General features: G+C 41.4%; 1 protein-coding gene across 4 annotated transcripts in view; it reads left to right on the top strand.

The window, feature by feature from the left end:
- The window catches only part of cadm4 (cell adhesion molecule 4), a 251,887-nt gene that overhangs the window by 188,252 nt on the left and 38,717 nt on the right, over positions 1-24,918 (top strand). For 3 of the 4 annotated variants that reach the window (XM_085471841.1, XM_085471838.1, XM_085471840.1), the window contains exon 1: positions 17,104-19,155. The exons of the other annotated variant lie outside the window; for it this stretch is intronic. In XM_085471841.1, coding sequence (XP_085327967.1) covers positions 19,059-19,155 — 97 coding nt within the window. In that variant the 5' untranslated portion in view covers positions 17,104-19,058. Of the gene's footprint in view, positions 1-17,103; positions 19,156-24,918 lie in introns of those variants that run through there. 4 annotated transcript variants of the gene reach the window in all.

The following is a 24,918-nucleotide window of genomic DNA, read 5'->3' as shown; positions in this document are numbered from 1 at the left end:
GTGTTTGACAGACAAGATGGGAGGAAGAGTGAGAGAGATGAGCTAGCGACTGAAGTGGCAGATGATGCCAGAGATTTCTGTAAATGATAAACAATCCCAGCAGAGGGAGACAAGTGAAGCAAGGGAGTTGGGAATAACGGGAAGACATGGGGAGAAGAGTGGAGGACAGATAATTATGCGGGGAATAGGGAAAGTCAGAAATGTGTGGCCTCCTGAAAATGCACCATGGTAGCCTGGTCTCCATGTGAACACAGAGATAAGTCAGGGGATGACATTTAAGCATGATTCTTTCGCAAATGAATTCCAAGCAATTATTTGGATTTTCCGTGTCTGGTAATCACACCGAATTTGACTTTATCTCCTTTCATTCAGCCCACGTAGGCATACATGCGGGAATAGATGCTGACACTTGCGCACGCTCACCATCTAAACTCATGTACTTGTGCGCACATACACACAAAGCCACCCCTATCCTCTCTGCCTCCCTTTGTCTGCCCTGATGAATAAACAATAAGTCATCTTTGTGACAATAAAAGTTGACATTCCACCCTTCCCATGAGCATCTCTTCACAATGAATGGCTCTCAGCACAGTGAAGGAACATCACACACTCAGCCTGTCCCACCTCTGCTTCTCCTTACTGTTTCGTTGCCACTTCTCATACTCCCCACCCCCCCTCAAGCCCTTTTCCATCCCCATCTCCCTTCCTGGAGTTAAATTCAAATTGTGCAGTCTGCTTGATGAATCCATTGTTACCAAAGCACTTCACAGAGAGAGCTAAATGTGGGCTGAATTAATGGGGGCTCAGGACCAAATAGCTTTCAAAAGGCAGCTTCTTTTCAGCTTTTGCTATTGCTCATGTTCATCCCTCGCTCCCCTTTTTGCTTGCTTTCTTGTATACTCTGTCTCCCCTCCTCCCCTCAGGGCTTAGATAAATACTCTTTTTACCTCTTCCCCTTCTCTGATGAAGATCCCCCCCCCCCCCATCTCTCTCTCTGAAGTCTTTCGAGCTTTCTTGTTTCTGTGTTTTCCATCTATCTATCTATCACTGGTCATATCTCAGTTGCTTCCTTCTTCTCTGTCTCTCTCTTTTGCTACCTCTTTGTTTTCCCTTTCTCATTCTGTCATCACAAATTACCTCTCCTCTCAGTTTCTCCTTCTCAGCACAGCATCCTCTCCATTTGTATGTCTCCCTCGTTGGTCGCCATCTCCCATCAGCTTACTCTTTTTGTTTTTCTTCTTCTTCCCTGCATCTGTCCCTCTATTCCTAGCAGGGTGTCTAGAGTCCTCTAGGGTGTGTTCGATGTCATGGTGAGGCTTGTCTTGTCGCCGCAGGCAGCTTTTATCACCATCGACCTAAAAGGAGCACACACATGCATAGACAAACACACATATTCACATGTATGCGCACAAATTGCAAGATACTGCCTTGGGAGCAACTAGGGGTTAAACCTTAAGGGACAAGTTTGGCCTAAGGGCTGTGACATTATCAAAGTGCTCTCCTGAATCCAGTACCCTTGGGTGTGTGTGACTGTGCCATAACTCTTCATTTATATCACTGTTTCCTGCGCGTGTGTGACCGTACATCCCCGTACTGGAATATGTTCCCCAATACGTCACATTTAATCTGTGTGGCTGCAATATGTGTGTCCCCTGTTCTCCAGTATTGTGCGAGAGCCATAACTTGTGTGTGCATGTGTGTGCAACCCATCTAGCTCCACCCCACTCCCGTCCTCTCTGTGAACTCTGCCCCAACATTCACCGCAATAACTGCCGGACAAAAAGACCATTCCAATCAGATTCTAGGGACACACACACATATGGTTAATCCATTTCATTTCTTAACGATTTTCACTTAAAAAAAAAAGAAAATGGACCAAGAAAAAGAGAAAGAGACTGATGGTTCATCAACAAAAGCCAGTTTTCTCTTAAATTTCATGCTCACGTGCACAAGAAAGTTGTTGAGTTTGCCACAGTTTAGAGAAAACCGTGCTCCTTCTGTCGCAAAGATAATGCTAAATATGTCTCTGCTAATAGATGGACACAAAATGAAACAGAGATGCAAATTATGCTGCTGATTATACTCGAGATCACTCCTCGTAGAGGCCTTAGAAGTAATTAACAGTAACACAATAAGAAAATAAACACTATTGGTGCTAAAAATCTTTTTTTGTTTGTTTTTGAAAGATACTATTTTGCATTTTTTGGAAAAAATATTTTCATCAAAAATTAAAAATGGAAACGAGTGGGTCAACAAGTAGGACACGCCAATGTGTTAAATGTGGAAATTGCTTTGAAGGCGAATGCACATTGTAGCATCAGCACATGGAGAGAAAGACGGGGACAGCGATGAAAGCTAGATAATGGCATCATGTAGAAGAGATGAAACACAGGACATAAAGAAAGAGTGAGAGAGAGTAACGAATTTTGAGTACCCAGCAAAACACAGAATGTGACAAGTAGATAAGAAACAGCATGATGCATGGTGACAGGAAGAAGGACAGACGGAGTGATGGAGGGAGTGGCAGTGGAAGAAAAAGGATGGAGTCAAGGAGAGGTAGCAGGATGGAGGTAGTGGGGAAGGAACGGGGTGTAAGGTACAAGAGAACAACAACATGGAGAGAGGGAGAGAGGGAGAGAAGGCGAGAGGAAAACGGGGGCTGGTGAAGCGATGAGGCGAAAAAGTACAGCACACCAGGGAGAGATAGAAATGATGGAAGGATCGCAGCTGAGGCACAGGGACAGACGGATAGAGACACAGTGACAGAGAAAGGCACGGGGAGGGATGGAGTGAGACAAAAAACAGGAGGTTTTCAGTGTTTCCTGCTGCCTGAAATGATGGCACAGTACTTTACCAACAGTATGACAGAGTTGCAGCCAGAATTATACATGTACATTTTTATTAGTATGAGGTGGCCAGAGTGATAATGGAGCCCTTAAAGTAATTCAAGCTCTTAATACTTTAATGGCATCCGTAATGTTCCTGAACAGAGTTCACTGAAATTCACTGCATATATTACAGGTAACTGTAGAATTTTTAAAAAGTATTTAAAAAGTGGGTATAGCTATATTTTATGGCTGCTTTCTGAGGAATTTCCCTACATAGTGTAATGCTCTAATTTTTAAAGTGCTAAAAATGTTGGTTGCATATATATATTAAAAGAATAAAAAGGACTTTTGGATCCAAAAACTGTGCAAGAATAAAAGAAAAAGGAGACCAGCGTGAAATGAGAGAGAGTCAGAAAGGTGTAAGACACAGACAGAGAAAGACTGAGGCTGATAGTATGCCCGAGGATTATCGGGCTGATTTGCTGCAGATTTGCCCACACGGACAATTGGATCAAAGGCTTGATCAGGACTAGTGGTCAACCTAAATATATCTGGTAGAGTGAGAGGTTTTAAGATTCAATTTCAGGCAACCCCGTGAACTTGTAGATTGATTTGAACTACTCCAATAATGTCAAACATGTCCAATAATTATCGCTGAACATTTGCAAAGATCCGGGCAAAATCCTGTGCTGCACAGAGATCGTTATGGCTGATCCGACGACTGTGCGTTACCAGTCAGGCAAGCGGAGTTTATTAAAGCGTGGTGTGAGGAAGAGCATACTGAGGCTGATGTTTTGCCTCCATTGTTGTGTTCATTGTGATTATTTTGTAAGTGGTAAGTCTGCATAAGTAGGATTGTTTTGGTTTTATAATAACAAAATAATATTGTGGTTTAGTTAAGTTTGCCTATAAACTTAAACAAATATTATGTTTCTTCATAGTCTTCATTATTTTCCTAATGTTGTTTTAACAGCGTTGGAGACAAAATCGTTCATTTTCACACCAGCTCTACAAGCCAATATTCTGTTGTTCTGGTTTTTTTTTTTTTATTCAACTTGAAAAACAAGTAGCACACACTTGGGAAAATTACCTAAGACAGAAAATCCATCCAACAACAAAAAAATAAAAAACCTGAAACTGTGATTTGGTCCTGTTAGAGTTCTAGTTTATCATTATCTCATTGTGCCAGAGTCCCCAGGATGAGTGTTTTCATATCACTGTGCTACAGTGTGCTCTGCTTACTGTCAGTCACCTCACAGCTTCCAGAAAAAAATTTCTCTGCTTCGACATCATCCATCTCCAAACATGTTGCATTACACTGTCTCAGTCTAAATATTCTCACAGCAATATTTTTGTATTTGAGGCATCTTTCTTGGCCAGGATGGTTGTAGATTTCAAAATAGATATGAGGCACAAATGTCGTCCAACCATTATTCGTGCTGTTTGGATGAGTGAGTGGTACTCCATGTTTCTCTATTCCTGATCTGTCTTTCAGGATACTGATACAAAAACATAAATGCACTGGAGTCTAGAATGACTTTGTCTCAGGCAGTATATTTGCAAAATAGGTTTGAGTTTTAAAGTCAAAAAGTGCCACCTACACACAGTGAGCGGGCGAAAGAGAGGAGCAGGGCTGATGAGAATGAGGTTCGAGTGCTTTGACATTGATAATTGTGTCAAAGGAACATTAAAACAAAGTGAAAAGCTTGAGAGTGGAAAAGGAAAGGAGATTTCTGCAGGCGACATTGAAACCATATTGACTAACTCCCAACCCTTTTTTCTTGATCACACTAGTTTGTCCCAGGGGAGCAACTCACCTGATTGGCTGCCTTTCAGGGGCAGGCTACTCTGGTCCGGAGGTGAGCTTGTTTCCTGATAGGTGGTTGCTAGGCAATGGATGTTGGGTATGGCGGTATGGAGAACAGACCAGCTGTAATGGATGATTGTGTGTAACTATGCCTCAGTGTGTGTGTGCGTGTGTGTACGGGAGACAGAGTTTCTGTGGGGATTGTGTCTGTTTTTGTGCATTTGCATCATTTACTATGTTGGTGTCTTTCCAAAATAACTCACACTGAACAGCACATGTATCAATTAAATGGTGTATGTGTGTGAGTGTATGTGTGTGTGGTTATGTGTGTGTGATAGCCTCCTGCAGGCAGAGGAGTGTAATAACTGTCATTACCAAACCATGGGCTTAAGTCCTCATTTAAAGTCTAAAAAGAATTTAAAGGAGAGCTGCTGCCAGAGCCATAGCAATCATAAAACTGTGCGTGTGTGTGAGCCTTAATGTGTGCTGGCTAGAAAGGACGCACATAGAATAAATATACAGACATGCTTTCAGTTATGAAGGGTCATTTGGCATAACTCTAAGGCTTCCATCTGTTATGCTTTCACACACAAACACACAGTTTAGAATGTATGTATTGTTGCGCAGGCCCCACATAGAGCCTTATTAGGCCTGTTTGTGACTGCTGCAGCTTAATTTAGTCCCCTGCTGGGGGTGTTATTCTCTTCATTTGAATTATCAACAGGTGTACTGGGGCCTTACAAATAAAACCCAGCCTGATAGTGGCGGTTCTACAAGTGTTGGTAATACTAGTCGGGCTCTAATTCTTGTTCTGCTGCTGTGGTTAGTCTTTAATAGCCTCAAACCCCCCAAGTCCCCTTGAGCTAGGTAACCAAGCATGATGTTGATCAAGCTGAATTAAAAGTGAAATCTTGAATTTTTTTAAACGAGGCGAGAGGTATATAAAATTTAGTCTGCTTAATTGCTGCGAGCTGCCGATTTAATGGATCCCTCTGCTGAGCCTTGGCAGATTTTCCCTCCACTTTGAGGAGTCCAGGAGTAAATGAAGGAAGTGCACGTTTGTGTCCTGAATTCACTGTGCCCTGTATTCTGACAGGTGCTATCGTCTCACTGAAAGACCGTGAACAGGTATTTGATTGCTGAAGACAAACAGCATCTCGCAGCCCTCTGCACAATAAATGAGGGAAAGAAAGAACTTAAGATGAACTGATATGTTTTCTTGTTCCACTCGGTGTAAGAAAGATAGAAGATGAGCTAGCTTTTGCTCTTCTTAGCCCCAGCTGCGAGTCACTAAGCATCGTCTGTGATTGACAGCCCTTATGAAAGAGAGGGTGAAGTGGAAATTTAACAGATTTCTTTCCATTAATTACCCTTTTTTAACTGAAACTGATAATAATCAGTCAGCAGTCCAGCTTGAAAACAATTAGCATATTGGAGAGGCTTTTTAAGTTTTGCAAGTGTGTGAGTATGTGTGTGGGTGTTACTATGGCCCTCTCTGCATATTAAAAGTATGATTAATAAACTTTAAATATGTCTACTTAATAGTTCTCGCACAGTGACGTTGATCTGTGTGTGGTGTGTGCAGATTTTTGCAGATGTATGTTCACTGCTCAGTTGGCTGCAAGACAGCATTAAAGCTTATTATGTAGGTAAAAACAGAAGTGGCGAGTGATAAATGAATAAACAGAGCCTGAGGGCAGTTAGAGCTGAAGGACGTGAAGAAGAGAGCAGAATAGAAGAATAGGGCGTGATGAATAAAAACAGTGGTGTGTCAGGGTCACTTGTGTGGAGGCAGTGATAGGTACTGTTGAACTTGCCAACTAGCTGTTTAACGCAGCGCAGATGCACGTGGGCAGTGTGTGAAGTGTTAGTGAGGGAGGGACAGAGAAGAGAAAAATGAATTTGATGCTTTTAGATATCTGATGTCAGCAAAAAAAGAAAAGAAAAAAACCCACCAAGAATGTCAGCCATATTTTCTCATCAAAAGAAAACAAAAACATGCTTGCTCACATATTAGCAAGCAAAAAAACACCCAAAACCGATAAGGCCGTTCAAGTTTTATACTGGAGTCAGCTGTGACAGATAGACAGACAGTGGATGGGCAAATGGAAAAGAAGTTATAGTCTGTCGAAACATCATAAATTTCTGTTCCAATAAATCATACTTTATTTTTACATCAGTAATCATTACTATAATCCATTTATCAACCATTGGCTCTTAAAACACAATTAGTAGCCTTGTCATGTGTCACAATTAGAGAGATAGTAATTTGTCTGCATTGATCTTCATTTGTCTGACACAGTCATTTAACTGTGGGTAGTTTAATGTGGGAGGATGTAAAACCTTATACAAAAGCAATCCAAAGTGCTGTTCAAGGTAATAAAGAAGCAGAAAAAAAGTTATGAAATGCATATAAACAGGTTGAAATCTATTATGTCACTGTCACTCTAGGGAAAACAGCAGTTACAATGCCTTTGAAATCGCTGTTTCCAAGTGGTGACTACTCGCAGTGGGCTGCCATCTTCAAAGTGACTTTGGTGCATCAAGACGGCAATAAAACTGCATTAAGATGGAGTCAGTCTGCTATCAGTCTGCTATCAGTTTGTGATTGAATGGGTTCAAGTTGGCAATTAAATCTAATCTGTTTGTGATAATATAGCGATTAACTGTAATAAATTGGTGAAAATTACAATTCTGTTGCCATCTGCTGCCATCTACATAGTCAGAAGTTCACATTAACTACTCACATTCAGAGTCCAGCCCGAACCTCATAGATTTCAAACAGAAATTCAGAAATCTCTCCACAAATAGTGACATAGTTACTGCAGGGGCGCAATTTAACTGCAAAATGACAAAGGTGCTGGGAAAACTTGCTTTTACATACGAATATAACCAAAATACAGCCAGTTGGCAATGAGATGAGTTGAGTCCCCCTGTTGCAGAAGGATGGGTTGTGGATGAGTTACGTTTATTGGCGCAGACTAACTCAGACTGATTGCAATGTGTGGGCAATCTGTCTGTATTTATAAATTAGAATAAAACTTCTGCCAGTCTGTCTGAGTCGGACCTGTTTGGAGACTATTGATTCCCAGCAGGTGACCTGTGCAGTCACCTTGTAATCACCCAGAGGCTCAGAGTGTTGCACTTCTGGGGGCCCCAAAAGTTGAGGCTGCTAACTAGTTGCAATCATTTACTAATTGCAAAAGAATTCAGTGCAATGACTAGGCAGCCATCAATTTTCCCCATTCAGAAGGAGGTTGCCATCCTATTCTTGCTTGTGTGTGACTGAGTCATTAATCGTCATTTGGTGATTTTCATGAAAGAGTCAGTCAATTCAATTCAATTTTCTGCATTTAAACATACTTTTAGGCTCTCAAAAACATAAAAAGTCTTTATAAAACAACAGTATAAAACACCAGTTCTTAATTGTTTATAACACGTACACTATGTATAATAGATCAAACCAGATATTCTGATTTGCAGAAATCAAATCTCACAACATGACAAATGCTATTTTTCTAACTTTGAAAAGTGTGTGTGAAGAAAATTAGTATGAGGGAGAGAAATGTGAAGGAAAGGAAACTCTTAGAAGTGAAACCAGAAGGACTGCTGTCAGAGTCACCTTGTAGGAGCAGTAAGTGAGTGTCCCAGTGAGGGATGTTTGGTACAAGCCTGCTCAAAGAGGAGAGGAAAGGGGTTGGAGGAATACACTACAGAGTGATGAAGGAGGAGGAGTACTTGGGACAGAGCTCTGACAGATTGTCATTAAGAAGGACAGCTGGCTTTTTCCGTAGTGACTCTTATCATCTTTAATCCACACATCAGATACACACACATACAAACTCGCTCACATTCTAATTTTTCCTTTCTTCTTTCAGGTACCATGGTCTCATTTAATTTGAGATCATTGTTTCAAGACAAACTTCAGCAAATACAAGTGACAGCACAAAAGCAGTGTATGCTAATTTAATAACGCGCTCAGTCAAAATACACATAAAAAGGCAATTATTAAACTTCTTGGCAAATACGAAAGGAAAGACGTTTTTTTTATTCTACTGTGTTTTTTTATCAAGTTTTTGTTTACAAGCAAATTGGAAATTATGCACAATGTATTTAATTATAACAGCATCTGTGAAATCTTGCTGTATTTATTGGACTTCAAGAAACACAGATGTGAACTGCATAGCTAGCTTTAAAAGAAGGTTCAAAACAACATACAATAGATATAATGAACTGCAATCTGCCTCTTAGGCTGCTTGTTTGACTCCCATATTGTGACTTAAATCTCCTGTAATACAGACACTCAGGTTGACTTAACATGATACTCACCCATATTGTAAGCTGAAGGAGTTAATCTCTGTAATCATCCCTTCTCTCCTGAGCAACTGTGAAACAGTACACTCCTGGCTGAAGTTGTAGTCAGACAGAACTTCAATTTTGGAGGTAGCACAATTATACACTGGGACTGGATGAAATCCGAGTTCACACAGGGAACCCAGACAGAGGCAAACTGAAAAATTTTAAACTTAAAATCTGGAATATCAGCATGGCCCTGGAGGAGTGATGCTTGGACACAATTAAACATGCTGCAAGTACAAGCATGCACACACATCCACACCCCATCAAAGAAGCATAGAGGCATAAATTAACTAATTAAAAACAATTTTGCTGACAAATACAACGCCGAAAGTTCCTAAAACTGTGAATGATTCAGTGTATGTACTTGTATATATTATAACTTTAATGCAGGGAGATAAAACAGAGAAGAAGGAAAAACCAGGAAGAAGAGGAAACGTTACAGAAAGACAGAGAGAGGCTGGGAAAGAAGATGCAAAATCATGAAGGAGTGGAATGAAAATGCATGACGGGGAAAGAATGGAAAGAAGAAAGTGGGAGAGTGATAGGGAAGCACTAGAGCAAATCAAAGTAAAATTAAGTGCATTTACATATTTAGATGAGCGCTTCTAGTCAGCCTGTCTAATTATTTCATCTCCATTTTTCATTTGCACGCTGTTCGATCCAAAAGCAGCAGGCCGTGAGGAAAGTCTCTCTCTCGCTCTCCCATTCCCTTCACCATTACTTTTATCAAACTCACTCTCAGCCCTCTCTCCCTCTGACTCTCCACCCCTCGCGGCCGCCTTTCGTTATCCGGGTCATTAACATACGCTTTTTGTCCATTCACACTTGTTCTTCCTATCTCCCTCACGCCCCCTGCTCCCACTGTCTCTCACCATGTTTTATGCATACGAGGATACTGCCCCACATGTGTCCGAAAGTCTGTGTGTGTGTGCAAAGGTTCACTGCTAATGCCCCTTCTACTACCATGTTTTATGCATCGCGTTGTGCACCAACCCAATATTAAACCCTTCAAATGAACTATGTCAGGAGCAGCCAAGCCACGTTAACCTTCTATGACTGATTTTTCCCTCTGTTTTTATGCCTTCTTTTCACACTCCACAGTTCTGTCTTTCTCCTCCCTCACACACTCTGCTTTCTTTCCCCTCTGTTTTTGTTTTTGTATATCCTTTCTGACTGTATTACTCACCCTTGCTGCTATAAATGTCTTTCTCCATCTACATCCACGCTCATCAGTGCAATCTATTAGTGTCTTGCATGTTTGCGTGCATGAGCATATGTATCTTTGACTTGAAGTCTTGGTTTGATTTTGTGTTTGTGTGCACCTCTTAGGGAGCAATGATTGTATTTAGGCAGAATTGTGTGTGTGGCATCCAGGGTATGCATTTTCCTGCTACTGTTTGCATGCAGCACTGTGTGCTTCTTGCATCGTGAATATATGTGTTTGTGTGCATGTGCATCTGCGTACATGTGCATCTGCTGGCATAAAAGGTTGTTATGTGCTTTAGGTGTTAATTGGCTGCGGAGCTTCGTTAATATTCTCCTTGCGAGCCTGCTCGTCAGGAACAGAGCCGGCAAACTGATGAGTTTGTGATTTTCCTCCAGAGAGACGAAGAGAAAGAGGGAGAGAGAGCGAAAGGGGGAAAGAGTAAGAGTGACTCCAGTGCAAAGACCTGCTGTAAGGTCATAGTGAGAGAAGAGTCGAGCAAGAAAAGGATTGGAAAAACGTAACAGAGGAAGAGAGGGCAAGCAAGGCGGGAGCGAGAGACATACGAGTGAGGAGCGGTTGGAAAAAGCAACAGACACAACAGTAAGAGAGACAGAGAAAATGAAGGGATAGAAAGAGAAATGTGATAAAAAGCCACAAATGGTTCCACTGAGGCAGCGGGTGAAAGGAAAGATTATATCATGCAAGGGAGAAATTATCCCTTTGTTAGGCGTTAGTGAATTGGCGGAATGGGGGCAAAGCTGTTGGCAGGGCACTCCCCAGCGAGCTGGCCCATCGCTGCTCAATTCTAATCACATACACTATGCCACGACAGCACACAGCTAACCTGTACCAGACCCTGTTTACAGCTACACATTCACACTGAAATATACAAAGCCTCTGCAGAGTGAATAAAAATGAAACATCATAAGCTGCAGCCTTGACAGGCTGATATCAACATCAGTATCACATCATATGAACATACCTGCAAAGTAAAGGGCAAGATAGTGAGCTGGTGCATACACATGCAGTCACTGACAGCCATTTGTCACACATGTACATATCAGGGAACAAAGGAGGGTTCCAAATACATAACGCACAAATGTTAGCACATGCAGTGGGGACACAAAGAAAAGAGACTGACACATGCAATGCAGCAGAGAAAACAGTGAGCGGGGAGTTGTACCCTGTCACTGGGAGGTACAATGCCACATGGATAATGAGTGTTACTCCCAGCAGGTAGCAGCGTAGCATGTGACTCATAGCGACACTTGTTCAGAGAACAGCTCAGAGAGTACGTTTTAGAGTTGGCAGGTAACAATGTTTGCATTTATCTTACTCAATGAGAGATAACTGAGCTTAGCATTCTGTAGCGCCACAGTAGGGCTCCTATGGTCATGCATAAAATGTGCGTGTAATGACTTGTTAAACTTAAACTGTGTATATTTTACATGCATGACAATGGCAAGGGTCTGGAGGAGATTTACAGAAAGTGCCAGGCTTGTATTAAAAAGATCCCAACCTTGCTGGTCAACATGCTTTACACTTTGCTCTACACCTTCTCTTTATCTGCGCAAATGAGAAACCCCGCAGCTACCTTGATTCCTCATGCTTTTTTTTGTGACTGCTAGTGTTACATATTTTATCTGCACTAACAAGGTCTATGGGGTCTTCTTACATGACCTGCATGATTCCAGGTTAACAACTTGCAAGTATGCAACTAAAGCTAATCTTTACTAAATGTCATTGGGTTTGCAGACATTACTTACAGGCACTGTAACTCTTGTCAAATACCAGGATGCTTTGGTACAATGCAATGCGGTCTTCTAAAATATACCATTTGGACTGATTATTGGTTTGCCAGCTATGTTTAATAGGAGAAGTAACTGAAGCTGAAATTATGCTTACTGGCAGTCTTTCAAGTTGATGAAATCCAACTTTCTTTTACAGCTCAGTGTAAGAAAGTTTTTCTTATCCAAAGCACGGGACTTGGACACCAGTATTCACGATTTTTGCCAAATTCACTTCAGCAAACCTGCAAACTCTAACTATGCTGCACGCTTGCTAAACTGAATACTACTAACTGAATATTTTCAGGAATGAGAATAGATCTGAAGCAGGTTTGTATTCCTTTTCAACAAGGCCTTTACGCTGCCTTTACTCGTGTGCTTTTTGTGTCTAAAACAAACATAAAATAGTTTTTAAATAGCATTTTGTTATGTAAAAATGAATAGGGCATAAGGAGAAGGAACAGAGTGATACTGGACATTTTTATACCTACAGTATAGGTCTGAATGATGCCATATAAATATTTTGCATTTGCAATTTAGCTTTGTTCAAAATGTGCATTTTCTTTACTTCTTTTTATAAATTGACTTAATTATTGCAACATAATTTTCCATGTAGGCTATGTAACTTTGCAAAATGTGAAAAGTACTTGAAAGAACTATACTGTTTGTACTGAGACATTTGATGACTCTGGGGATGTTAAGATGTTCAACTTGATCCTGTGCTTGAATTGGAAGAGCAAATTCATTCACTTCTTCACACATTTTTTATTATTATTATTGTATAGACACCCCTTGAGAAGTGAGTCATAACAGAAGTGAGTTTTTAGCATTTGTGTGAGTGCTTGATGTGAGAGGTGTTTTCTAGCTTTTGTCCAAATCATTTAAGAGTATCCCAATGTGCCACATCATTTGTTTCACAGAGTCATCTTGGAATGCTTCCTTGAAAAATGTTCGAAAAAGAATTGTCACTTAAAAAAACACATTGACAAACTATTCAAGTCAACAAACACAGGACTGTGGAAAAGCAGAAGAGGAAAATCAAGACATCGTTTTTGTCTGTGTCGCTAGGTATTTAGCATTTCTTGTGGTGTTTTTGGTATACAAAAAGTGCTCACAGGAATTCACAAAAATATTTGGTACGTGCTTAAGAAAACACTCTACTTGTTGTGGTAACAAAATCACACCAGCAGCTGTATTATTGACCAGTAGTTCCACATGCTGATGGTGATTGGACAGTCCTTGGGATACAAGTGCAACTTGAAGCTTGGAAAGATGCATTTTTTCAGCGATCATGATAAAGCAAAGCTTCACAATATGAATTAAAATGCAAGATTCCCCAGAGTTTTTTGTGGAGATAAATTGCAGTGAATTAACCAAAGACTGCATATTTCTAATAAAACATTCAGCTGGCTTGTTCCACTACAATAGCACCGGGCCATCAACACAATTCTTTATCTTCGTTTCTTGCAGTGTGACACTTGAGAGTGTTGTGGCTTAAAATTTGCCATGGTGGAAAAAAAGTATGCTAAAATTGCCAATTTTATGCGCGGTTGATGCATTGTAAATGCTTAATGGGACTAGAAATAACAATAGGATGTCTATATATGTCTACCTCAGCCCTGTTATGTCTTTCCCTCAACTCATAAAATCAGTGAAAAGAAACTGCCAGTACTGTTATCGACCATAAAGTGAGTTTAATCTCAGGGTTAACTATACATACACAAAGCAGAAAGCTATGACAAAGCAGTGTTTTATTTATTTACTCGGAATAGACAAATGTGTCAAGTAGGAAGTATCTGAATAGGCTACTTCCTCTATAAATGTGCTCAGAAACATCAGTGAAATTGGCTCCGAAGGAATACTGCCTCTATAAATGCTTTTAAAAGTAGAGAGGTTTACCATTTTAGGTAGAAAATATCAACTAAAATGCGCAGTCTTTACACATAACCTATTTCCATGCAAACTACGTCATTTCAGACAGCCAGTGATTCAAGCCCCAGTATCGGTTTTGCATTCTTATGAGCCTGTCGTGTTGTGAGCAGCATTGACTTTTATTTATTCGCCAGCCCCCAATGTCAACAAACAGTGAAAATAAAGAAAATCAAAACTTTCTAATCCTAAATTGTGTAAAGAAAGGCTGTTGGTGTCATTCGAAAGCCACCCCAATGATCGGGCCATATTGATCCCTTTGCCCAGGAGTGTGAGGTGAGCTGGAAGTAACCTGAGCTGTGCCTCCAGAAAATGCAGTCACTGATAGTGTCAAATAGATTGAGGAGCTGTGACTTTTCTAATTAGAGTTCAGAGCAAACCCAGCTGGATTAGCTAGTGCATGGCTCTAGGGTAGCTATTAACACCAAGTCAACCAAACAAGAAATCAGAAAGATGAGAGGAGAAAGAGAGCAGAGGGCCACGGAGAGGCTGATTGAGCTTGTCAGGCCCGATATGAATGTACTCAGAGCTCGGTCAAAATAGTTTTTTTTCCCTTTTTTTTTTTTTTAAAAACAGATACATGACCTGCAATTTAGAATTTCTGATGTTCTCCTTGTAAATTCCTATTCATTTTGTAGTATCTCAAACAGCAGCTGCAAATAGATTTTTTTTATTTCTTTTTCATTTTTTTGCGTACACTGAATAAAACCCAGAGGATATTACTCAATCAGGACAGTTCAGATAACATTTGGTTTTTGTGACTTTCTCGTAGTGTAGGGCTTTGTAGCAGCTCATAAAACAAAATCTATAAAGCAAGAAAACTCACACGTTTCTGAATATGCAAATTTAACGTACAAATTCACGTGCCTGTGTTGTTGCCACACTAACAGCCTACTTGAATCTTAATTTGACTTATTTTACCTTTCAGGAATACACCCCCTCCTCCTCCTCCTCCTCACTTTGACAGTTAATAAACCTACAAATTTCATGCTTACATAGACACATATACATATGCTCCACCTCTACGAAGACATCACCACCTCGTGCTTAGGCGCACACATACACTCATATGTTCCAAACCCACTCGCCTCAACCTCAAGGGAGACATAAGAAATAAATTCGACACTTCCGCTTACCCAAGAAGCGCCTTAAGGACAAAGAGAAATTTAATCTCGGATAAGCCTCCCGATAGAATCTCTGCATTAGCCCTCTGCTGCTGGTTCACAGCTATCCCATCAACCCTTACCTCCCACACCTTGGCACAATTCCCCTGCATCCCTCCTCCTCAACACTGATTTTTTTTTATTTCCTCTCCTTCTCTCCCTCCCTTTTCTCACCACTTCTTTTCACTCACCTGCTTCCTGCTTTGTCATTAAATTCAGTTTTCTTCACCTCACTGCTAATCTTTCCTCTTTTACGTCCCTCTTGTCTCCTCATGACTTGTCCATCTCATGCCTTCACAGTCTCTTCCCATTCTTCCGGTGAGGCTGCATCTGTTCCCAGGTGTGGTACATACTGTATATATCTATATTTCTGTTCCTCTCCCTTGTCGGAGAGCTTTAATACCATTGGTATTAAATGCTGGCACGACCTCCTCGGCATACTTAAGCAGGCAGTTGTAAGGCTGTTTGAGTGCTTAATATTTTCAGCACGCTGCTGACTTAAGCCCCTTAAGTGCTTTGGCAACACTTATTCCACGGTGGCACCAATGAAGCCCATTAAAAATTTGATTTGGATAAGAGAGAGGGGGAAAAAGGGAAAAAAAAAGAGGAAGGGGGATAGGGGACACAATTTGCCATTACTTCCATTCCTTCCGCACACACTGCGACAAAAACAAATACACCCATCAGGGGGTTGCCCACACAGGGACTTTGCAGACAAACAAATACGCACATACTCACCAGTTGTGGGTATGATTTGCAATGTGTTCTTTTTGTCTGTAATTATGTCCTTAGTTAATCTATAAAGTACATTGCCATGACCCTATTTTGATAAAAGCTCTTGATAAATAAATTTGACTTTATTTGACTTGATGATAGGGAACAGCGTGTTTCAAATTAAATGCATTAAGATGTTTGTAAATACAGCTTGTGGCACATTAGGACCGATAGTTTATGATTAGTTGATTAAGAACAAGTAGAGGTGCTATTATAAAAGCAAAGCTGTGTTGCTTTTCGCTTTTTACAGGACAATGAATGTCAAAGACGCAGAGTCTGCTGCAGTTAGCTTTCACTATTGGCTTTGTATTGCAGGTTTTATTGCCAATAGCAGTAATGATAGTACATGAGCTTGAACAAAGGAATTTCATTATACACAATGTGGTGAAACAAAATTTACTGTCAGGTTGGTCTAGCTGTTAGCAATGATTTCTGTTTCATCAGTATAAAAATATGGAGCCGATACTTTTTGATGGGCCAAACTCGCATCAGCGTAACTCATATATACTCATAGTCATGTTCATTTTTCCTTTCTCCGCATCCAGTTTGAATTACAAAGACAAAAAACACGTACCCACTTCTTGTCAGCAGACAGCCATGTGCATCGCTGCAGCCATAAAAAACGCCCATTTAACATAAAGAGGCACTATGATGCCTCTGTTCGTGGCTGCATGGATAAATTAATGGCTAGTAGATAGTGAAAGGGCTAAACAGTCAACCAAATGTACACTCTTCTTCAGTCAACACAGAACAGTCAAGCACAGTTCACACACGCACACACACTGCCACTGTTTGTTGACCTGAAAGGCATCCATTGTCACTGCTTCCATCCACACACAGACATCTCTAACCTTCACAAAATAGTATGCCAAATATGCAGACACTGATCCCACACTGACACACGCACACAGAGTCTAAGCAAGGAGAGGGAGGCCAGGCTTATATAAGCAAGTGAACGACAGAAAACAGACAGATGGATTTGATCAGCAGTGATAGCACGCTGGGATTATGACAGTTTTCATAGATCAACAGGAAAGAAGCAAAACGAGGACAAGTTGTGGGAACTAACTAGCTTCTGCGGACCAGAGGATTAAAAGAAGAGGACAGAGAACGGGCGCTAGAATGGATAAACTAAGCACGATTTGAGATCAGTTTTAACAAGTGGATAGACTTTGTTTCCATCTGAGTGCTGCAAGGCCTTAGACCTGCCAGACCCGAGCTGCTGGTGTACACCAACACAGAGTAATTTTCTCAGCATCAGCCAGTTGACCAATGAAGTCAGCGCTGTAGGGAAGATTGGCGATGATCCGCTTTCAGCTTTGCCAGGAGTGTCAGAGCAATCGCCGTTAGAGCTCATTGTGTTTGCAGTAGCACAGAGAGTGAGAGAGAAAGCAGACAGTGTGTAGTAATCTAAGGATGACACCCGCACTTTATTCCATCAGATAGTGCTCAGTGAGGTGTGCGGTGCAGCTCGCTGCGCTTTGTCTCTACACTACAAACACACACACATTAAGCACTCACAACTACACACACACAAACACACCAGAGCCACACACTTACACAGACCAACAAGGCATCAGGTCCTGACAATCAGCGAAACTGTGTCTGGACCTTGAACACAGCAGGGTTTGAGATCAGTGTGTTTGAGCGAGAGTGTAACTGGAGTGCACCCAGGCGCCGACTGCAGCCAGTGGAACACGTTAGAAAGGAAGCGTTAGGAACGCCGATGCTGCATGATTAAACTGTCCGATAACCTGTGATTATTCAGAGAAGTCTAAAATTACCGTGTAAAATCTCTGTCCATTTGCGCTGCAGTGTGTACATGATAGCTCATCTGCAAAGTTCTAGCATCCAAGCGAATAATGGTAGAATTCTTGTGAGGATCACGTGCAAGTCTCCGGGGTAATATAGCATACCAAAATATGTAGCATCTGAATGTAAAGCATCTTACAACAGTTTTGTTTAGTGCTTTGCAAGTTCGTTCTTCTACACAGGGCAAGCACTTTCACTCTGTCTTTTCAGCGCTGCACTCGAGCTCAATGGATTTTATTTAACCTTGGCTATCTCTAGATGAGTTGCAGTAAGATAGTGTCTCAGTCTCTCAAGAGGTCTGGATGGTTTGGTATTAGCTCTAAGGAACATTGACTTCTCTGCCTACTGATTTGTTGGGTGAGAAGTGCTGAAAACCTTGTCTAACTCATTAAAATACAATCTGTTTGAGGATGAACGTTGTTGCCCTAGATTCTTCTGTCCTTAAGGGCATAGCAATGGAGATGGTTCTATTTTGAAAGTTGTAATATTGTCAACACCAGCAGAGAAAATCAGACCTGCTTTGGATGTCAGTTTCTTGTGCTTTATTTGACTGAAATATTGTAATACTGATGGTTTATTTCCCTTAAATAAGTGTGGTTTGACCCAATGGAGACAGGTTGCCTATTTGTTGTTGTGGTTAACTGTGTGGCTCATTATTGCTCAGACCCTGCTATAAGCTCCAAGTGTGACGCTGTAGTATACAGCTGAAGAATTAATTAACCTGTGCCTCATTCAGTTAATTGCATAGCTGCCATTACTGAATACTCTTGTTAGTATACGGTCTGTTTGGCATTGTTTTTCTCAGTTTATTGATTTTGAGAATCTCAGACTTTGGTCTCAGGAGACTTAAAGCGCTACAATAAAAAATTACCTTTTCTTTAAATTGAACTGAGCCTCTGTAGGACTTTGCAGTGGCAAATCTCCTGCATTACATGGAATTAAAACAATGCATATTCTAAATTCTGTCTAAGGAACACAAGGAGCTATAGTCAACAAATGAACTTTGTTGCTATAAGCTTTTCTCTGTGTGCATTGTGATATAGTGTCTAAATCGCTTGCTCTATAATTGCTCTGAGCTCTGGCAAAACATTTGTGTGTTGCGTGCAAACGCTGGCTAGAAGTCAGTCTTGTGTGGCTTTGTTGCTAAGGTAGTTTCTTTGCATGTGCTTGGATGCTGTATAGCAGTTTGTCCTCATACAACAACAGTTAGCATGTGCATTTGTTGGCATTGTTTTTGAGAACAAATCCAATTGCATATATGTGTGTGTGTGGACTGGTTTGTCAGTAGCAGTGCAGGCAGGGTCACAAAGGAGCCATTGATCAAACAGTCACAGCCACACACACACACACACACGCGCATTTATACATACAAACACAAGTTCTCAATACACAATGAGGCCTGTCCGAAGCTCTGTCCTCTGCCGCCTCCTTCCTGCTCCTTACTCTCTTGCTCTGCGCAGCCTAGTTCTGGTCCTGCTCTGCATCACTCGTAAGTCCTGCACTTATTCACATGAACTCACACCCACATACTGGTTAAATGAAATGCGCACAGTTGTTTCTACTGCTACTCACTAAGTAAGTCAAGGAAGCAAGCATTTCATTTTCACTTGTAAACACTCTTAGTATAGACAGTATACATCAGCGTAATTTACATTTTAACTCCCTGCAGATATTCATCCAAATGTTGTATAAAAAGAATAAGTCATAAGTATTTGGTGTCCAAATGTGCAAAAAACTAAAAAATTCCAAGATTTGACCAAGGGACAGTAACACACAATGAAATCATTTTTCAGTGTACTGGTAATTATACTGATCAGATGCAACATTGCAGCTATATTGTGTACGACCCCATTGTGCTTCCAGAACAACTCTGACCCACTGGGACATGGAGAAGGTGTCGTGTAGGTGTTAGCATTGGATCCTTTGGGTCTTGTGGGTCGGGGTTTCTCAGTACTTTTGATTATGTTGCTGCTCAGCCTAATTTAAGTTTGGTAATTGCATCTAAGGTTAAAGAGAGACAAAATGAAGACAAGCATGTATCCCCATGAGATGAAGAGACTAGGGAATAACTTGAGGACTTAAGGAAAGCAAATGAAACATAGAGAAAGCAAGAGTGTGGTTCAAGAACCTAATGTGAGAACGTTAGACCCACAGAGTATGAGAGAATGGTGCAAGAGTGAAGTGCAAGAGACAAATATTGAGAGAGAGCCAGACTGACACAAGGAAAACACGATTTGGCCAGACAGACACTTGTACTGTATGTGAGGGAGGCAGGGAGCCGCAGAGGCAGAAAAAGTGAAATGGAAAGACAGAGATGGAGAACAGTGCACTCTGTGTGTGTATGGAAGAAAGACAGAGATGGAGCGGATGGTACAGAGATGAAACAAGACACTAAAAGACCTCAAAAAGAGTTGCATGAGATTGAGATTTGAAGCCAAGAGATGATTGATTGAACACAAACCAGAGCAGTAGATGAAGTGGAGTGAGATCAGCAGTAGAGTTGCTGCTGTGCTATTAATACCTCCTGTCATTATTATTATGAATTTAAAGCAGAGGAGATGTTGTTTCCCTGCTACTCACTAGTAAACAATATCCTTTTCCCTTCATTTAAAAATTCTATTACTTTTGAAGTGACATTAATAGTGATGGTACTATGATGGAATGTAGAGGGGGTCTTGGGTTGGGGTAACAAGTGGGGAATAATCTATATGGAGAAGGAGTTTTTGTGTTGGCAGTCAGCTTTTGGCAGTCGGGGTTTAAATATCAAGCCAGCAAAGCAGTTTCGAGTTGTGCCTTCAATGAGCATTCACATACACTCTCTCGCATGCGCCATTTCAAAGGAGTACGCACACATGATTTTAAATACATGCACATATCAGTGCATTCTATTTCCCACACATACACATCCATGAGTTTCACACATATGATATTCCCAATATACACACACCAAAGGAAAATTTTGAAGGGGTGTTAAAACCAGTGCTTTTGGCTGTGTTGAATCTCCAGTGTAGTTGCCGTGGTTGTAACAGCCTTGTAAATTTCCTTTAAGCTGCTGTTGGGGTATGTGTGGTGGCCATTGTTGCAGGGTTGTTGGGACTGTGACAGACTCAGGCCGTAAAACGCTGCAGAGTAGATGGAGCTAACCAGCTTTGGCTGTCAGAAAATGTGGGGAAAAGGAGGGGAAAGAAAAGAGAGAAAGAGATGGTAATTTGTGAAGCATAAGAGGAGGTGAATAAGGGAGCAAAAAGAGTAATGGGATGGGTGGACAAGGGGAGCAGAGAGGGCTCAGACAGATACAATTCAGTGGGGGAGGAATGAAGAAGGTATGGGACAAGGCAGGGATGAGGTGATTGAAATACGCTAAAGGGCTAGAGAGACCTAAAGATGCAAAGGTCAAAATGAGAAATGTGTTGAAAGGAGGAGAGGAGGTGTGAGGAAAAAAAGGGGGATGAGAGCAGTAAAATAATAAGATTTCAGTGCAATGGAGGATGGAGGCAGTGTGACTAGGGAGCAAAATCAGAATGCTAAAAACGGGATTTGAAATATGTAAATAAATGAAAGTAAATGTTTCTAATGAGAGGTCAAGAGTGAAAAGAGACAATTTTATGCTGATTTGCTGATTAGCAGTGCAGTTCTAATAGCACAACATTGGTTGATGGATGAAATGAGGTCTAAAGTTTCTGCTGGAGAGAGAGAAAGAGAGAGAGATTAAGAAAAACACAGAAAAAAGAGGGTAGGATAGAGGGACAGGGCTGAGCTATATGACAAGTAATTAAGAGAAGAGAAAGTAGAGAAGATGAAAGAGGGGAAACTGAAACATTCGGTCTCTTGCTCCACTTATTTTTGTTTTGCCCTCTTGTCCCATTCATTCCTCTCACTTTTTTCTGTCTTCCCCTTGCTCCTTCTCTTCCCCTCTCCCCGCACACTATAAAAACAGCATGATTATGCTGCAGACTTGAGCTGCAGAACAAATCACATTTAGGGAAGGAGAGTGTGGAGATGGAACCAGCAGAGAGGCAGGAAAAGATTCCCACTGAGTCACAAAAAGAGAAAGAATGAGAGAGATTGCAAGGGGAATGAAAGCATATTGGAGTTCAGAATGAAACTATTGCAAAGCCAGGAAAAAAAACTACATGAAGAAAGAAAAAGAGAGAGGGAGAAAGAGTTTAGAGACCAGAGATAACAGGGAAGATTTAAAGAGAAAAAAGTTGCAAAAATTCTCCTGAGGCCCAGGAGAGAAGCGGAAAGGGGACCTTTAGGACAGCATTAATGAAGAAGATGCATGATGAACGATGCAATAAAAGATAAGGGAGATGAGAAGGAGAAAGAAGATGGGCCGAAAGGAGAAGGAACGCTGAATGACGAAGAATCAGGGATTAGATAAGGCAAAAGAAGGTGGGGAGGAGATGGATGGAGAGACTCTGGGTTTAAATAAAAAGAGGAAAGAGGGAGATGTGAGAATGAGATTAGACAAGAAGACAGCGGGAGGAGAGAATTATGAGCTGTGGATGAAGTAAAAAATCGGGGACAGGGTAGTACACTCAAAAACTGAGAAGAAAGTGTGAGCTTAGGAGGGGAAAAGAGGACTTCAGAAAGGGACTGAACAAAGGTAATGAGAGAGACGACAGCGAGATTTGTAAAGGATTATGTATTATTTATGTACAGGGAGAATTTTTTTTCTTGGAACTGGATTTGATTGGCAGAGTTCTGCCTCCCTGTGAGATAAAGCGATAATTTTAGACAGGGAAGAGAAAGAGGGGAGAGGGAACGGGAGAGAGTTGCGGGTCTGCAGTGGGAGGTTTGGAGTGGAAGAACGTCAAAGTCAGCTTTTTCATAGAGTCGGAACGCTGCAAAACTCTGTGATTAACCTAGAGCAAGTGTTCGTACACACATGCTCATAAATATACACTCACGCATATAAACACTGCACACTTCATTTGCATACATACCGTAGAAACCGACTTGCCTCGCAGACTCACGGGATAACGCAAGATAAAAAATATGTACATCCAGATGGGAAGTGATGGAGAAGTTGCCAAAGGACGAGCCCTTATGAGTGGAAACTATGAGCTGCTGTTATTGTTTTAATTAAAGCAGTAACAACATCAGGGGTTATGCATTGTAGTCTACAGCACCAGTTCCCTTGTAAATCCGTGACCAGCATGCAAAGAAAACACAAGCTCTTGGCCCTCGTCCAGTTGAAAGATAATGACAGATAATGAATAGGGAGACAGTGACTGCACTTCTTCAAGGATACATGAGGGCTTGTTTGGGGCAAATGGAGACAGTTCATCTCTTATGTGGCTTGTCTTTCTGTTCAATCTTCACCTTTCTCCACCTTCAAAGACATGGAGAGAGTGAGTTAAGGGGAGAGTGATACCAAGTGAGAGAGACGCAGCAAGGCCGTAATTCAGCCTGCTAACCCTGCACCAGTGAGACAGTTTCTAGAATTTACCGTGACCAAGGGTGAGCCAGCAGTCCACCTGGCTGCCTCCCAAATCCCCTTCTTTTAGCTCTCTACACCTCCTTTCATCCCCTCACTCTGTCCCACTACCCACCAGCTCCCTTGGCTAATAACTCACCCTATTGTGGGACCATTAGGACGGGTCCCTTGTCTTATGAATTTGCCTGCCTATTATTTATTTATTTGTTTATGTATTTTGAAATGATGGCCCTTCTTGGATGTCTCCTGCCATAGTAAATAAGGGCTTCTATTTTCTTTTCCAGGGCTGTGACAGCGGGGGCAGTGGCATGGGAAATGATAGGAATTTCACTGCTATAAAATACTGCCCCCGCTTGGTTGGAGAGAGAAGTGATTGTTTTTGCTCCCCATCCAGTTTTATTTATCCACTGCCATAACCGTCAGTGCACTACCATGATATCGATTGCACTCGCCATTCTCTCTTAATACGAGTCGACGCTTGTGGAGTATTTTATTATGGGCACAGATTTTAATGGGGCCGAGATTAATACCTCTGTCACAGAGGTTGATTCCCTCCCCCTCCTTCTCATTCCCTCTGTGGATTGTACCATGCTGGTGATCAGAGGCACAGGCTCATGGCCTTGATGTGAATGGCAGCCTATAAAACCTACAGTCAAACTAAAGTGCTGTACCCAGCTGCGTTACGAGCGGGAGTTGAAGAATATGCGTCATCTCTCGCATATTTCGTCCAGCCCCCACCAGCTGCATTATTATACCCGAACCATCACTTCCTAACTCCCTGCTATCATTTCCTGGTTAGAGCCCTCATTCCCCGCCATCTCTATATCCCTCTGCTCTTTCGTTCTCTTTGCTGACATTGATCATACACCAGCATGCAGCAGGTGTTTCTGGGTGGCATCTCTCAGAAAGCAACTGCGGATGTCAGTCATCACTGATGCATAAGCCACTAATGAGTTTTAATTTTTATTTTTCTTTCCCGCTTTTCTTTGTGCTTTACCGCCATCCCACCACAGCTAATTTTCTTTGAAGAGGTGACAGCTGTCAGGAGAAGTGGGTGTACAAATGGACAGCTAATTAGTTTCTCTGGCCTCAGCCCAGAAGCAAACTTTTGACCACTTTCTGTCTTGCTCTTAAGGGCACGCTTTCTGTTGGTTCCGATGGGTCACTAGTCACGCGCAGACCCGGCACTGTTTTTGTCAGGATGCGCAGCAGCGCTTTTGCAATTACATCTGTTTAAGACAATGGTGGCCAAGCCCAGTTTCTATGGTGATGAGTAATAACAGCCATTAGAAAAATAATTGGGATGGCAGTGGCAGGCCCTGATGGCCCCCGATATGAATCACAATATTGATGCAGAGAATGAGAGCAATAATGACTACAATTAGTGGTAATTGTCAAGATTTTTTTCTCCATTCCATAAAGTATTAGAGTCTCCTTTGTCTTTATTCCCCCTTGGTTTCTTTCTGACTTCAGTTCAATATCCATTGTGTCTCTGTGTTTCCCCTGACGTGATGAATGTGTAGGCTTTGAGTATTTCATTAAAAAAGATTATAATCAAAGGGGGATTAGATTTGGATGAAGTTCCAGGGATCAGATGATGTCAAAGTAGCTTAATTGCAATATGTTAACACCTGCATATGCACAGCCAGTGCACACACAGACATGCATGCAAAACGTGCTCAGGACACACACTCTGTTGCAGATATAGACATTTATTTTGGCCCAAAGCAGTCAAGTCAGCAACTCCTACTACAGCAGCTGCCGTCTGTTTGTCTCACAACATTTCTTGCTTTCTGAAGGTGTTTTACA

The sequence above is a fragment of the Copadichromis virginalis genome, linkage group LG11 (genome assembly GCF_057382275.1).
Source record: "Copadichromis virginalis isolate Kocher_CV1m ecotype Utaka linkage group LG11, C_Virginalis_male_GT1.1, whole genome shotgun sequence".
In the NCBI taxonomy this organism is placed as follows: Eukaryota; Metazoa; Chordata; class Actinopteri; order Cichliformes; family Cichlidae; genus Copadichromis; species Copadichromis virginalis.
Note: the sequence above shows the minus strand (reverse complement) of the source record. Positions and strands in the feature narration are given on the sequence as shown.